Source organism: Eptesicus fuscus, chromosome 21 (genome assembly GCF_027574615.1).
Source record: "Eptesicus fuscus isolate TK198812 chromosome 21, DD_ASM_mEF_20220401, whole genome shotgun sequence".
NCBI classification, from domain to species: Eukaryota; Metazoa; Chordata; class Mammalia; order Chiroptera; family Vespertilionidae; genus Eptesicus; species Eptesicus fuscus.
Window position 1 is genome coordinate 26,665,001 of NC_072493.1, and position 13,249 is coordinate 26,678,249.

At 51.2% G+C, this 13,249-nt stretch overlaps 1 protein-coding gene across 1 annotated transcript in view; it reads right to left on the reverse strand.

Annotated features, from left to right (window-relative positions):
• Positions 1-4,177: 4,177 nt before the first annotated feature.
• Positions 4,178-13,249, reverse strand: part of CRISPLD2 (cysteine rich secretory protein LCCL domain containing 2) — a 69,631-nt gene continuing 60,559 nt past the window's right edge. The window contains exon 15 of the mRNA XM_028142909.2: positions 4,178-6,875. Coding sequence (XP_027998710.1) covers positions 6,821-6,875 — 55 coding nt within the window. The 3' untranslated portion in view covers positions 4,178-6,820. The remainder of the gene's footprint in view (positions 6,876-13,249) is intronic.

The following is a 13,249-nucleotide window of genomic DNA, read 5'->3' on the forward strand; positions in this document are numbered from 1 at the left end:
GCAGCGTGGCGGCAGCCAGGGCGCACAGGGAGGCTTCCTGCCGCTCGGAGCCAGGCCAGGCGCTGACAGAGGGAATGGGTTTAAGGGCCCGTCTTCCTGGTTCTTGGCTGAAGGCTGCTACCAGTTCAGTTGGCCAAGATGAAAGAGTAAAAGGAATGTCATGAGGTTTTCAAAACCTGCGCCTTTGGCACCAAATTTATTTTTTTTAAGGGTCTAAAAGATTTTTTTAAGGTCTAAGAGATTAGGACAGGTTTTGGCTTGGGGTGAAAAATTGGAAGGAAGGTGGATAAACGAACAAACAAAAATCAACCCACTAAAAACATAGCGACTTCGGGACCACCTACGTAGCTGTGGGGTTTGTTTGTTTGTTTTCCTTTATGGAAGGAAGCTGCCATGACTTGAGGACCCAGAATTCAATGGCTCCGTGTCACCCCTTCCCTGGGTTCCCAGGCTCTTCTGGGCAGGACTGATGAGGGAAAGCCTTCAAGTCGATCTAGTCCAAGATTCTTCTACCTTCTGCTTGTATCCTTCCAGAGACGGGAAGCTCACTCCCTGTTCCCATGAGCCATTTCATCTTTGGACAGTTCTGTCAATTACGGTGTCAGTGGCGGGGAAAAGGCACCGGGTGTTAACCTCCTTTCTGCCACCTTAGTTCTCGAGTTCTGGCTAAGAGAAGAATTCAGAGCCAAGACTCAAATGATAAGAGAAAGTTTACTTAGAAAGTCACAGAGGTAGGGGGGGTGGGCAGGCTGGAAGGGGTCAAGCGGGGGGAAAGGAGGGCCATATGTAATACTTTCAAAAATAAGGAATTATTTTTTAAAAAGAAGAAGAAAGAAAAGAAAGTCACAGAAATAGAAGAAGTGAGCTATAGAAGAAATGGGCTCAGGAAACAAGTCATAGCAAAAGAAGGGCTCCTGGAGCTGAGGAAGAGGGAGAGACAGAGGGAGAGAGAGAGAGAGAGAGAGAGAGAGAGAGAGAGAGAGAAAGCCCTGCTGGGTCCTTGTCCTGAGGGCTTCTATCTGAGGTCTCAGGGGAGGTTCTCAATAGAATATTCATCAGCTTTCCAGGTGTGTCTCCTCAGAATTGTGCTTTCTACTGATTGGTGGGCGCTAGGGGAGCGGGTCATTAATCCCTGCAGCCGGTCCTGATGTCAGCCATGGCTTTACTCTGTCTGGTTTTGCTGCTTCTCTGGACCTGGAGCGGAAACGTAGCTGAGGCCTAGGTGTGTTAATGCTGAAGGGGTGGTCCTGCAAGGGTTTGCAGTTGTGTTCGTTGCTAGGCATCCAGGGGTCTCCATCCTGGTAACACTCTGCACCTGGCCCATCGGTCCTACTCTGCTCATGCCCATCGAGCTGCCTACTCCAAACCGGCCTCCCTGTGACATGCTGTCATTGGCATTAGTTCTGCAAAAACAATGAGAGTGGCCATCTGCGGCAGCTGTGTGCGCATGCCACGGACTGAGCATGTCTCAAGTTTGACCTCATTCAATCCACAGGACCACCCTGTGGAGTTGACACTGCTATCATCCCCCTATTGTGGAGGAGAACACTGAGGCTCAGAGAGGTTCAGCAACTTGCCCGGCAGCACACAGCAAGTAAAGAGCTGAGCTGGGGCCCAAGCTCAGGCATGTCTGAGTCCCGCCTCTTGACTCACATCACACCTCCTCCTACGAGAGCACATCTTTGTGTAAAGGCAGTGCTCATGGCCCCTGGTTCCCCTCTTTCCACTCTAAACCTTCCTGTTCTTTCAACAGTTGCTTGTGACAGACCTGGGAATAGACATGTGGTTGTTTATGATGAAAGGGATTTCAAAACAGGCCTACTGTGTGACAGCAGGAAAGGTGTCCTTCCCTGATCAAAGAGAGAACGCGTGGGAGGAAGTCCTTCCACTGCCATCCATCTTCCTGTCTCACATCCGTGTGTGGGCACAGCTGTGGCCCTGCCATGACTACAGGGGAGGGGAGAGGCCTGGAGAGAGGTCGCCGGGGTGTCCTGAGCTCTCTGAGCTGACGCCCCAGAATCACCTCCTCGGACTCCTGAGGCTGAGATCTGGATGTCTTTAGAGTGATGTTTCTCCCACCAGAGCCAGAGCCAGAGTCGTCCCCCAGAGGCTGGTTAGCGCACAGGGTCTGGGTGACCCCCGAGGATCTCTAGGTCTGGGTGGGGGCCCGAGAACCTGCATTTCTATCAGGTCCTCGGGCCATTCGATGGGGTTTCTGTTACCTGCAGCCAAAAGCATTCCAACTGGGGCAAATAGTTAGCATCACCTGAGCGCGTACTTTGAGCACTTTTATCTACAGCTCCTCTAATTTAATCTTTACACGGCTATGAGGGGGCTGTGATAAATTTCCTTTGTTGCTGTCGTTAATCCTCACCAGAGGACATTTTCCCATTGATTTTTAGAGAGTGGAATTGAGGGAGAGAAGTGGGGAGGGAGGGAGGGAGAGAGAGGGAAGAAGAGAGAGAAACATCAGGGAGGGAGAGAGAAGGAGAGAGAGAGAGAAAACATCAATGTGATAGAGATACACTGATTGGTTGCCTCCCACATGTGCCCCACCAGGTTTGTGCCCTTGACCAGAAATCAAACCTGCGACCCTTGGGTGTGCAGGCCAGCACTCTAACCACTGAGCACGCCAGCCAGGGTGATAAATTTCCACTTTATAGATGACCAGCCTTAGGCCCAAGAGGCCAGTTGACTTGTCAGAGGTCCCGCAGCTGGTAAGAGGACTGCCAGGTCTGTGCTCTCTGTCCCTGTGTCACCAAGTGATGGAGCCCCCTGTCCGTGGGTCCCCACGCAGCGTGGCTCAGGACTGAGGTTCCGCAGCATTCAATGTGAAAGTTACACAACTCTCGCGGCCTTTCCCTCATCCCAGAATTCTGCAAAAAAGAAGCACCAGCCCTGCTCTCCTTCCCTCCCCCCCCCCGCCCACCCACTTCCCCCAGCGGCCACGGCAATGTTTGCATGCCGGAGGTTTGGGGACAAGGCGCTCGGTGCAGGAGGGTGGCACCCCGGGATATCAGACCAGAGGAAGGCTGGGAAGGCCGCAGATTCTGAGGGAGGCGGCCGGACAGGGAGGCTCTCCCACACCCTGGGGGAGCTGCCCATGGGGGGCCTTCCTGTGAACTTGGCAATGCTTTTGTCAGAAACCAGTATGTCCCACACATCAGTCATTATTATCCAGTCTCGGTGATTGTGGCAATTCATCCGCACAATTGGTTACTTAATACTGTAAAATTACCACCTCAGAAGCCTTAGCCATATTTAGTGAAGAGGAAAGCTCTCCCCGCCATCAAGGAAAAAGAGCATAAATAGAGGGTCTGTAAAGCGAAGGTGGAGCAGTGATGGCGAGAGGAGACAGGTCAGCCAGGGGCCCCCAGCATCGCTTGTGGGCTACAGTGCGTTGGAGCACGTGGGGACACAGGGCTGCGACCCCATGAACAGGGGCTGATGGCTGTGAAGAAGGTGACTCTTTGAGACTGAATTGTGTCCCCAAGTTCACATGTGAACCCCCAATTTGTATTTAAGGAGGTAGTGAAGGTTAAAGGGGGCCATAAGGGTGGGACCCTGATCCAGTAGGACTGGTGTCCTTATAAGAAGAGACACCAGGGATGCACTCAGAGAGAAAAGGGACACAGTCAAGAAGGTGGCCGTCTACAAGCCAACGAGAGAGGCCTCAGGGGAAACCAGCCCTGCCAGCATCCTTGATCTTGAACTTCCAGCCTCCAGAACCGAGAGCAATAAAATCAGTTGTTGAAGCCCCTGAGTCGTTCGTGGTCTTTTGTTACGGCAGCCCGAGCTGATGAAGACAGTGACAGAATGAGGTTGAGCCTGTCACCACTCACCTCTCAGAATAGGACTGGGATCAGCATGCCAGCGCCACCAGGAGCTGCCGGGGAATGCAGACTCCGGGCCCACTGCACAACTGCTGGACCACAGTCGGAATTTGGCAGGTCCCCCACCCTGTGCGATTTCACACACTGTACGTCACACCTTCTCCTGCTTATCAGGTGGAGGGCTCCGAGAGCTTCTGGAAATGCCGCCGTCATTAGCATCCCCGCCACGCTCCTTCCTGGTAGAAGCCGTGTAAACAAAGTAGGTTCCAGCCTGTGAGGAGGTTTCAGCAGCTGTACTTCACAAACTGTTCCGATGTCTCCGTAAAAGAGACGTCACAGAAATGTTTTAGAAATCAAACCAGTTTTATTGAAACAATAGCAATGTGGTCCCTGTTCATGCAAAGCACAAAAAAAATTTTTTTACAGTAAACGTTTGTACATAGGAAGTAGTAAAATACATCATTTTTCATAGAAAAAAAGCACACATGTAAGCTGCGGGCCGAGTGAGCCTACAGACGATATGACATCTCAGAACACAGGGGACAGAAATCCGGAGGAAACCGAAACTTTTCACGTCGGGGGCAGGCGACCCAGAAACCCTGTTGGCCTGGTTCACCATCTCTTTATGGGTTAAGTGCTGATGGCGCAATGGGTGTAATCAGGGAGCACCACGAAACACACAATTAGAGGTGGCCCCTGATTACAAGGGCTTATCATTTGTGGTCTTGGTTTTCATTTTCAGAAGGAAAATGGTTCCAGTTTCAAAATGTTCGTGCGGATGAAAAAGACACAAGGTCTGGCTCTGGGCAGGCTGTTGGAGCGATGGGCCCCGCTCACAGAGGCACGCAGGGACCTGGGAGCATGATCTACAGGGACGGGGTCTGCTTACTCTGGAAACCTCAGGTTCTGCCTCGGGCGGGCGGCTTCCAAAGCAAAGCCACGGAGAGCCCCCTGGGCTGTCACTCATTCTGAAAGCCCAACCTGGCCGGCAGGACAGAGCACAGCCACGGCCACCAAAGGCTGGTGACGGACGAGCGGGAGTCCGGCCGCAGAGCAGGTAACACCCAAAGTTCCCAAGGACTCAGGCCTTTGCAGGGAACCAGACACAATATCTGACAGGCTGGCCAGATTCTCTCACTCTGACATCTGGGGTTGAACAGTCAGAACCTACGCATTACTCCCAGCCCACAATGCACACAGCAAAAGCACGGTCCCGCAGATCTCAGCTCCATTCAGCAAAGAGCTTCATTGCTTATACCAGTGATGGGCAACCTTTTGAGCTTGGTATGTCAAACTTCGCCAAAAAAACTGAGCATAACTCGGGTAGTGTGTCACTTTGAGGAAAAAAACATTATTTCGCGATATTTATAGTTTAAATAACATAAATGTATAATTGTTATATATAATTGTATTTAATAAACCAAAAACTAAATGTTTAGTGCTGACACGCGTGTCATAGGTTCGCCATCACTGGCTTATACCAACTCCCCAGGGCGGGGAGGGGAGAACTGTTCCCCTTCGGTTTTTGCATTAATTAAGAATGCACTCAAAGCACCAGTTGTGTGTGTGTGTGTGTGTATGTGTGTGTGTATTTTTCTTTTTCCTGGTGATTCCTTTGCCTTTGAAATATTTTGATGGGGAGTGAAATCAAATTTGAAACTGGTGTTCACAAAAGTGATCTATTGGCCAGCCTGATGCTGGAGGGTGGAATTTTACCTTCTGCAAAGAAACACTATTTACAAAAGGGTATTTTATTTCACTGTGGGTTTTGGTCTGGGCTTATGAAGAACTTTTATGAAGTGAAGGAAGCCAGAGAGCACCACACTCCTCGGAGTCTCAGGAACATTTGGCAAGAGCTGTTCCACAAAAACAGGAAGAGGAATCCTTCTAGAGTGTTACTCTCTCTTGTGGTTATGATGCCGCAGGACCATTTCATAACCACAGGCTGTTCCTCTTCCCAGAGCTGCTAACCTCGGCGAAGAAGGTACTAAGGAATCTGCTAAAAAGTAGGTCACCGGACAGAAGGTGGATCTGCACGTTTAATTGTCATTTTTTTAAAAAGCAGCAACCAAACACTTCTTCTTTGGCTGTTCTTAGATATCGCGGTGAAACCAACAGAGATGAGGAGTTGTGTTTTTTTTTAAAAAAGTGGGCTTCGAACAGAATCGCTTGCAAAGCAAATACCCCGGTGTGAACTATGACACATAAACTAGTCTGGGCTGGTGTGTGAGCCACAATGGGTAGGGGGTAAAGAAAGGATCCTGGTTCATTAGTCCTCAACGAGACCAAACGTCAGGACAGCAGACGGCCACATGGACGAAGGGAAGGACAAAGACAAGATAAATCTCTGGAGTTACTACTGAACTCTAAATAAACCAGCACTGCTGTATATAGAATCAGCCTGCTCGTGGCAGGACGCCAGCCAGGACAGTTGCCAAGGCAGAGCCTGAGTCTCGCTTCCCCAGCCCCCTGTTCCGGCCCATTTGTCTGACCAGCAAACATTAAACTCATTTTTTTCTCCATTGATATGAACAAACTGTTTTAAATTCTTTTTAAATAACTACCTTCTACCCCATTCCTGAAACTCCCCTTTGCGTGTGCTCAGTCTGCCTCTTCCTGCACCCCTGGAGGCCTCACCCTGGGATCCCCGAGTCTGGTGCTCTCTCCACGCATGTGGAATCCTCTCTCCCCAGGAGACTACATGAGGAGGACCATCTTGAGTGACTGTCTGTGCAGAGCGGCCAGCAGATGGAGGCCGCCAGGCCTCGGCAGGACCAGTCACCGGTTGTCCGGCCAGGCCCCAGAGGATGCTGTTTCTCCACGGCCCAGAGATGAAATAAAGGCACGAAGGATGTGACACTGAACACCACTCAAAGGAAGTTTCCTGCCACTCCATAGCCCCAGCCCACCCCCAAAGGATAAAATAAAAACAAAAAGCAAAACCCAGAAGCCCTCTGGAAGACCCCCTTCTCCCCAGCACTGCGAGTTCACGGCCTGACAGCAAAGATCCGGAAGGCCTTTCCGTCCCGAGCCGTCTCCAAGCTGCAAAAGAAGGGGAGGGCATGTTATCTGTAGAAGGGTGGATTTCCACAGTGACTTGAGCTGGGAAGGAAGGGCTGGGTGTCCCTCGTGTCCCCGTGGTGGAAGGACCATGGCCATGGCTGAGGGACACTTCTCCACAGCTGCTGGAAACAGAGTCTGCCCCAGCCAGGAACAGCTGGCAAATTCCATTCTCTTCGCCTGGGTCTGAATCTAGGTCAGGGTTGTTAAGTTATTTTCTTTTAACTCTGGGACTTACCGGCCCCAGTCTGTCTGAATTGAATTCACCCTCCAAAACTCCTGCCTGGTTTTTACTAACACCTGTCAACCCAAATAGTGGCCATCTGGCTGACCGATTAACCGGTTGGCATTATAACAATAATGCATGTGCTGATGTCATTAAAATGGGCACACCGAATGCACTCAGATTTTGTGCCGAGCACTGGGCAAAGTACTTTGTATACGCCTTTTTACCTTCCTCCCCCAGTACGTACCATTATGTATCCCATTTTGCAGGCGAGGAGATTATGCAATCATCTCACAATCTAATTTTAAATCATTACAACCACCCCCCCCAAAAAAAAGATCTTTCATGCCCATTTATAATCAACTAGAGGCCTGGTGCATGAAATTCGTGCATAGGGAGGGTGTCCCTCAGCCCAGCCTGCACCCTCTCGCAATCCAGGACCCCTCGGAGGATGTCCGATTGCCGGTTTAAACCGGCAGTTGGACATCCCTCTCGCAATCTGGGACTGCTGGCTCCTAACCACTCACCTGCCTGCCTGCCTGATTGCCCCTAACCAGCTCTGCCTGCCTGCCTGATTGCCCCTAACTGCTCACCTGCCTGCCTGATGGCCCCTAACCGCCTCTGCCTCGGCCCCTGCCACCACGGCTTTGTTGGGAATAACTTCCAGAAGGTTGTTCGGCTATCTGGACTAACTAGCATATTCTGCTTTTATTATTATAGATTCCACTCCTCTCAGACCCTGGGAACTTCTCTCTCTATGGATTTGCCTATTCTGGACATTTCATGGAAATGGAATCCTACATTATGTGGCCTTTTGTGGCTAGCTTATTTCACCTAGCATAGTTTTTGAGGTTCATCCATGTTGTAGCAGAGTTGGTACTTCATTCCTTTTTATTGCCAAGTAATATTCCATTATATGAATATACCACTTTTGTTTATCCATTCTTCAGTTGATAGACATTTAGATTCCACCTTTGGCTATTATAAACAAGGCTGCTATGTAAGTGAAACATGTCAGTCAGAGAAAGACAAGTATCATATGATCTCACTCACGTGGAATCTAATTAACAAAATGAACTGATGAATGGAGTGGATGCAGAGACAAGTACTTGTGTGGGCATTTGTTTTCAGTTCTTTGGGGTGGATACCTGGGTGCAAAATTGCTGGGTTGTAAGTTAAATGGCCTCTTCAATTTCTTAAAAAACTGCCCAGCTGTTTTCCACAGCGGCTGCACCTATTACACTCCCACCAGCAATCCCGGAGGGGTTCCATTGCCTTCACACCCTCACCAACATGTGTTACTGTCTTTCAGCCATTGCTGGTGGCTGTCTGCACATAGAGAGGTTTCTCGGGCTTTTTATTCAACTGCATAGTCTTCTGTTCTATTGAAGTTTTATACTACAGGTAGCAGTCCTTTTAAAGAGGTATTTACTTATTTCTAATCTCTTGTTTTTGCAAACAGTGCTAAGGAGAACAACCTTGTCCCTGGCTTTTCACATAGGTAGGAGGGTGCCTGTGGACAAGCTCCTGGACGTGAAATTGTTGGATCAAAGGATGTGGGCATTTGTAATTTGGGAAGCTCACCAAACTGCCCTCCATGAAGACTGTACCAATTGACAACTTCCCATCAACCCAGCAAATCATCCAGCTTTGTGTTCTCAGCCGATCTAAACTAGGGAAGGGCATCCAAATAGTTTTAATTTGCATTTTGCTCATTATGAATGCGTTTGAGTGTGAGATGAAAGCCCAGCCCCATCCAAGCATGATTTCCTCAGAGTCCCCCCTCCAGATTGGAAACTGCTGGACTAGAGAGCTGGCCTCGCCCTCGCGGGCTATTCGCAAGGTCAGGGATCCTCGGGGAACAGGCTGCTGGGAATTCCTCCTTGTTTCCCCTTTCCCCATGGCAAGTCCAGGCTTTTGGCTACCCTGGGATTGAACTTTTGAAATGTGGATCCGATAGGAGCCCTTGGCGAGCTGGAGCTGTGAGGGAAGGCCAAGGGCCCAGAAAGAGCAGGATGCTTGGCCCCGTGGCCTGGGAGCCAGCCGTCCAGCGGACGACTCAGAGGGAGAGTGGCCACACAGGGGCTGGGTTACCCCCGGCTGCCCTGCTGGTTTCTGGAGAGCTCAGATTCCAGGCCCTCCTCAGGCCTCCGGCTGCAAGATTTCCCTGGATTCTTCGCCCAAATGAATAGTCTGGGAGAACCACCCGGAGTCACAAGGCAGTTGGCTCTTCCACATGGTGGGCAAACCACACTGGGGAAAACGACCAGGGTTTGGGGCTCCTCTGACTCCTGATGGGGCAGGGGGTTCTCCCATTCCCAGGGCCCCAAACAACCCAGGGACACGGGGGCCATCCAGGCTGTCGTCCAGACAGGTACCCCTGGGCACCTGGACATCTTGCCTGGACCTACCAAGCAGCCCCACTGAACAGCTCGTCCCCCTCGGAGGCAAGAGCAGGCCCACTGAACTGGCATGTGTTCATTAGCACATCAGACACCGCGCCGACGGCTGGAGGGTCAGGGAGACCACGCCAGTGTGGCCCACGCACTGCCGCGGGCAGAGAAGCGCCCCCGTTTGGGTTGCTCAAAACCTTCAGTGGGTCCATGTGTGCACACCTCAAATATTCGCTGAGCGCCAGGCCCTCCAGGTAAGCTGACAGTTGTGCATGTTTGAAATGAGTGTGATTGGAGAAATTATATGATAACCTCGTTTCCTAAATCTTGCCCTCTGATTCTATTTTTGGATTAGCTTGTAACTCCCATACATATGTGAAGGGAGTGTAAATTGACAAAGCATTTCTTGGCAATTTTCATAAAAGGTATTGAGCAATTTTCATACCAAGGGTACTAAAAATCCCTCAACAAACTGCTGACCCCAGCAATTTGTCTGTCATTCGACCAATGTTGACTGAATGCCTACTATGTGCCGGACACTGGGTTGGGTGTTGGGGACATGGGGTTAACAAAACTAATGGGGTTCTTGTCTTCATATCATTTACAGCCTTGTGGGGTTGCGGGGGGGGGGGGGGGAGATAAGCAGCTAAATATGTGTAGGCAATAGTTTCAGAGAGAGGCAGGTCCTGGGAGGAAAATAAAACCCAGGACAACGGGATCACGCCGGATCCGGGAGGAGGACAGCGGCTGAGACTCAGGGGTAGTAGGATGCTTCCTCAGGGAGGTGGCCTTTGTGTGTAGGTCCGAATGACAAGGGGGATCCAGCCACAGGACTATATAGGAGCCGGGAGCGTCCAGGGTTGGATAAAGCAGGAGCAAAGCCCTAGGTGGGAGTGATCTTGGCATGCTCGAGGGACAGAGAGAAAGCTAGTGAGGGAAGTGCTGTGCTGAGGAGGAGCAATGCACCAAGAGAGGGTGCAGAAGTGGGCAAGGCTGGCCGCAGGCATGATCTTGCGTGGTAAAAGGAGCGGGTTTTGTTCTCCATTGCAATGGAGAGCCATTGGGGGCAGGGTTTAAACAGCAGAGAGAGAGAGAGAGAGACATCCTGTGCATTATATAAAGAGATCAACGTGGCGGCCGTGGCTATTCTACCAAAAGGAAGTTACCTAAAGAAAGTGTCAATAAAGTACAAGGGCTTGTGCAAAGATGTTCTTTGCCGTGTTGTTTAATAAAAGAAAAGAGGAAGCGACACGGATGTCCTCTGACCCCGTAAAGAAATGATGGTCTGTCTACACAAGGGAACAGGGTGTAGCCACTGAGACGTCGGTGTGGCCACATCGAGCCTGACGTGGAAAGACACTCACAGCCTGTGGCTGACTGAGGAATCAGCAGAACGAGACAGACAGCACCGTCCCATTTTATTAAAAAATGAAAAAGAAGGTGCTTGGGTGTAACCAGAAAAATACCGGGAAGAAGCAGACCAGGTTGTGTAGTGTCTCCTCCTAGGTGTTGGAGTTTCAGTGACAGTAATTCCTTAAAATTAGTTACCGTATTTTTTGAAGTTTCTCTAATCTTATCTTAAAAAGAAGGAAAGAGAGAGAAAGGAAAAAGAAAGGGAGAAAAGGAAGGGAGGGAAGAGGGGGAGGAAACCAACACGAAAATTTCCCACAGAATTTGCAAGAGCTGAGTTGGCCTGGGAAGCTTCTGGGGAGTTCCCTTTGGTTGACTCAGCTCAGGAGGAGCCTCTCACCTACCGGACCAGCCGTGACAAGGTGCTCTGGGCAAGGTCTGTGGCCTCAGGCGGTGTCCCCGGTCTCTGCCTGGTTAAGGACTCCCAGCCTTCTGACGGCCATCACCCTGCCCCTGCCGCTAACACTCACCCCCGTGCCAGCGGCTCTGCCCAGCACACACTCACTACACAACAGGTGCTGCCTCCATCCTTCAAGACCTCACTTGTCCATCCATTCCTTGCAGTCACCCCACAGGATCTCTAAAGTTCTTCCCACTACAGAAGGCAGCCAAGGCTCTGAGAGGCGCCACAATCTGCTCCAAGGGAAACACCTGTTCCAGGTGCCGTGGGATATGGACTCAGGATGTGGGACCCCTTCCTAACCATTATCCGAAATGGACGGGCTGTGGCCAGGCCACCCCTGAAGAGGGCGCTGGCTAGCCCAGATGGCAGTGGGAGCCCCTCGGAGGCGGGGCCTGCAGGTCCACAGGGAGCTGCAAAGTTAAGGCTGAGTCCTAGAGGGTTCCCTCCCCCCGCCTCCCTCCCCGCCCCCGTCAGTGAAAAGATTCCCATTTGGCACCGCCCAACACAGACTGGATTAAAGAGCGAGGACAGCTGGCCGTTCTGGGAGCAGGGTGACCTGTCCTGGGAGGGGTCGAGGAATTGCCCATGTCACCGTTGGCATAGTTCCCAATCTGCTTGTGAAATCTGTCTTTTAAAATGGTCCTGGCCTAAGAAAACGTCTTGAACTGATATTCACTCAGATGTCCAGCTTTTTCCTCAGAATATTTGCACAAAGCCCAGTCCCAACATCAGAAGCCCTTTCTGACGTCCTTTCCTTCCTCTGCTATCCTCCACGGGCACGTGTGTGAGGGAAGGTGCCTGTCCCCTTACGCTGTCCCAATTCGGCACGGTCACCTTTCACAACGTTCAGGAAATCCTCTGCTAGAAAAGGTCATTGCCTAAACCAGGGGTGGGAAACCTTTTCCTGCCAAGGGCCATGTGGGCATTTCTAACATCATTTTCAGGCCATACACAATTATCAGCTTAAAAATTAGCCTGCTGTATTTGGTCAAACATTTAACCAGCTCACCCGAATGCCTTGGCAGGGCCAGACTAAATGATTTCTTGGCCTTCTATGGCCTGAGGGCCAGACATTCCCCACCCATAAACCGGTACCACTTTGAAGCAGAACCAACTTTTGGCCGCGTGCTGGCAGTGCTGTTCAGGAGTTTTGTTGGTTTGAGTGATTGAAGGATTTTTGCTGGGAATGGGCTGCCGATGGCCAGGGCCCGCATCTCCCTTGAGACTGACTGTGACCACTCCAGGGTCCCAGCAGACACTGGGGACAGAGCCACCCTCTGGCCCCAGATTGATCCCCACATTCCCTAAGGCAGTGGTCGGCAAGCTGCGGCTCGCGATCCACATGCGGCTCTTTGGCCCCTTGAGTGTGGCTCTTCCACAAAATACCACGGCCTGGGCAAGTCTATTTTGAAGAAGTGGCGTTAGAAGAAGTTTAAGTTTAAAAAATTGGGCTCTCGAAAGAAATTTCAGTCGTTGTACTGTTGATATTTGGCTCTGTTGACTAATGAGTTTGCCGACCACTGCCCTAAGGGGAACAGGCCCCGGGGAAATGTCTCAGCCTGGGCTCTGTGCAGAGGGTTGCTGAGGTCCCATCCGAACAAGGGGAAGATGGGGCAGGGCCGCACTGGAGATGTCCACGCATCTGCTGCAGCCTCGTCACCAAGCAGGCGCCTCTGGACGGTAAGTCGGGGTCCTGCTTGACGCAGTCAGCTCCCTGCACCTCCTTCTATAACAGAACCACCCAGTGCCCCGCTACTACAGTATTTCCACATCTGTCCCCCGACTAGACTGTAAGGCCCACGAGGGCAGAGGGCAGGCCGGGTTCCCTGCTGGTCCTGGTGCCTGGACACTAGGGCTCACCCCGCGTAAGACGTCTGATGTGAATGGATATTGGGAGGACGGATGCAAGAGGAAAGACTGCATT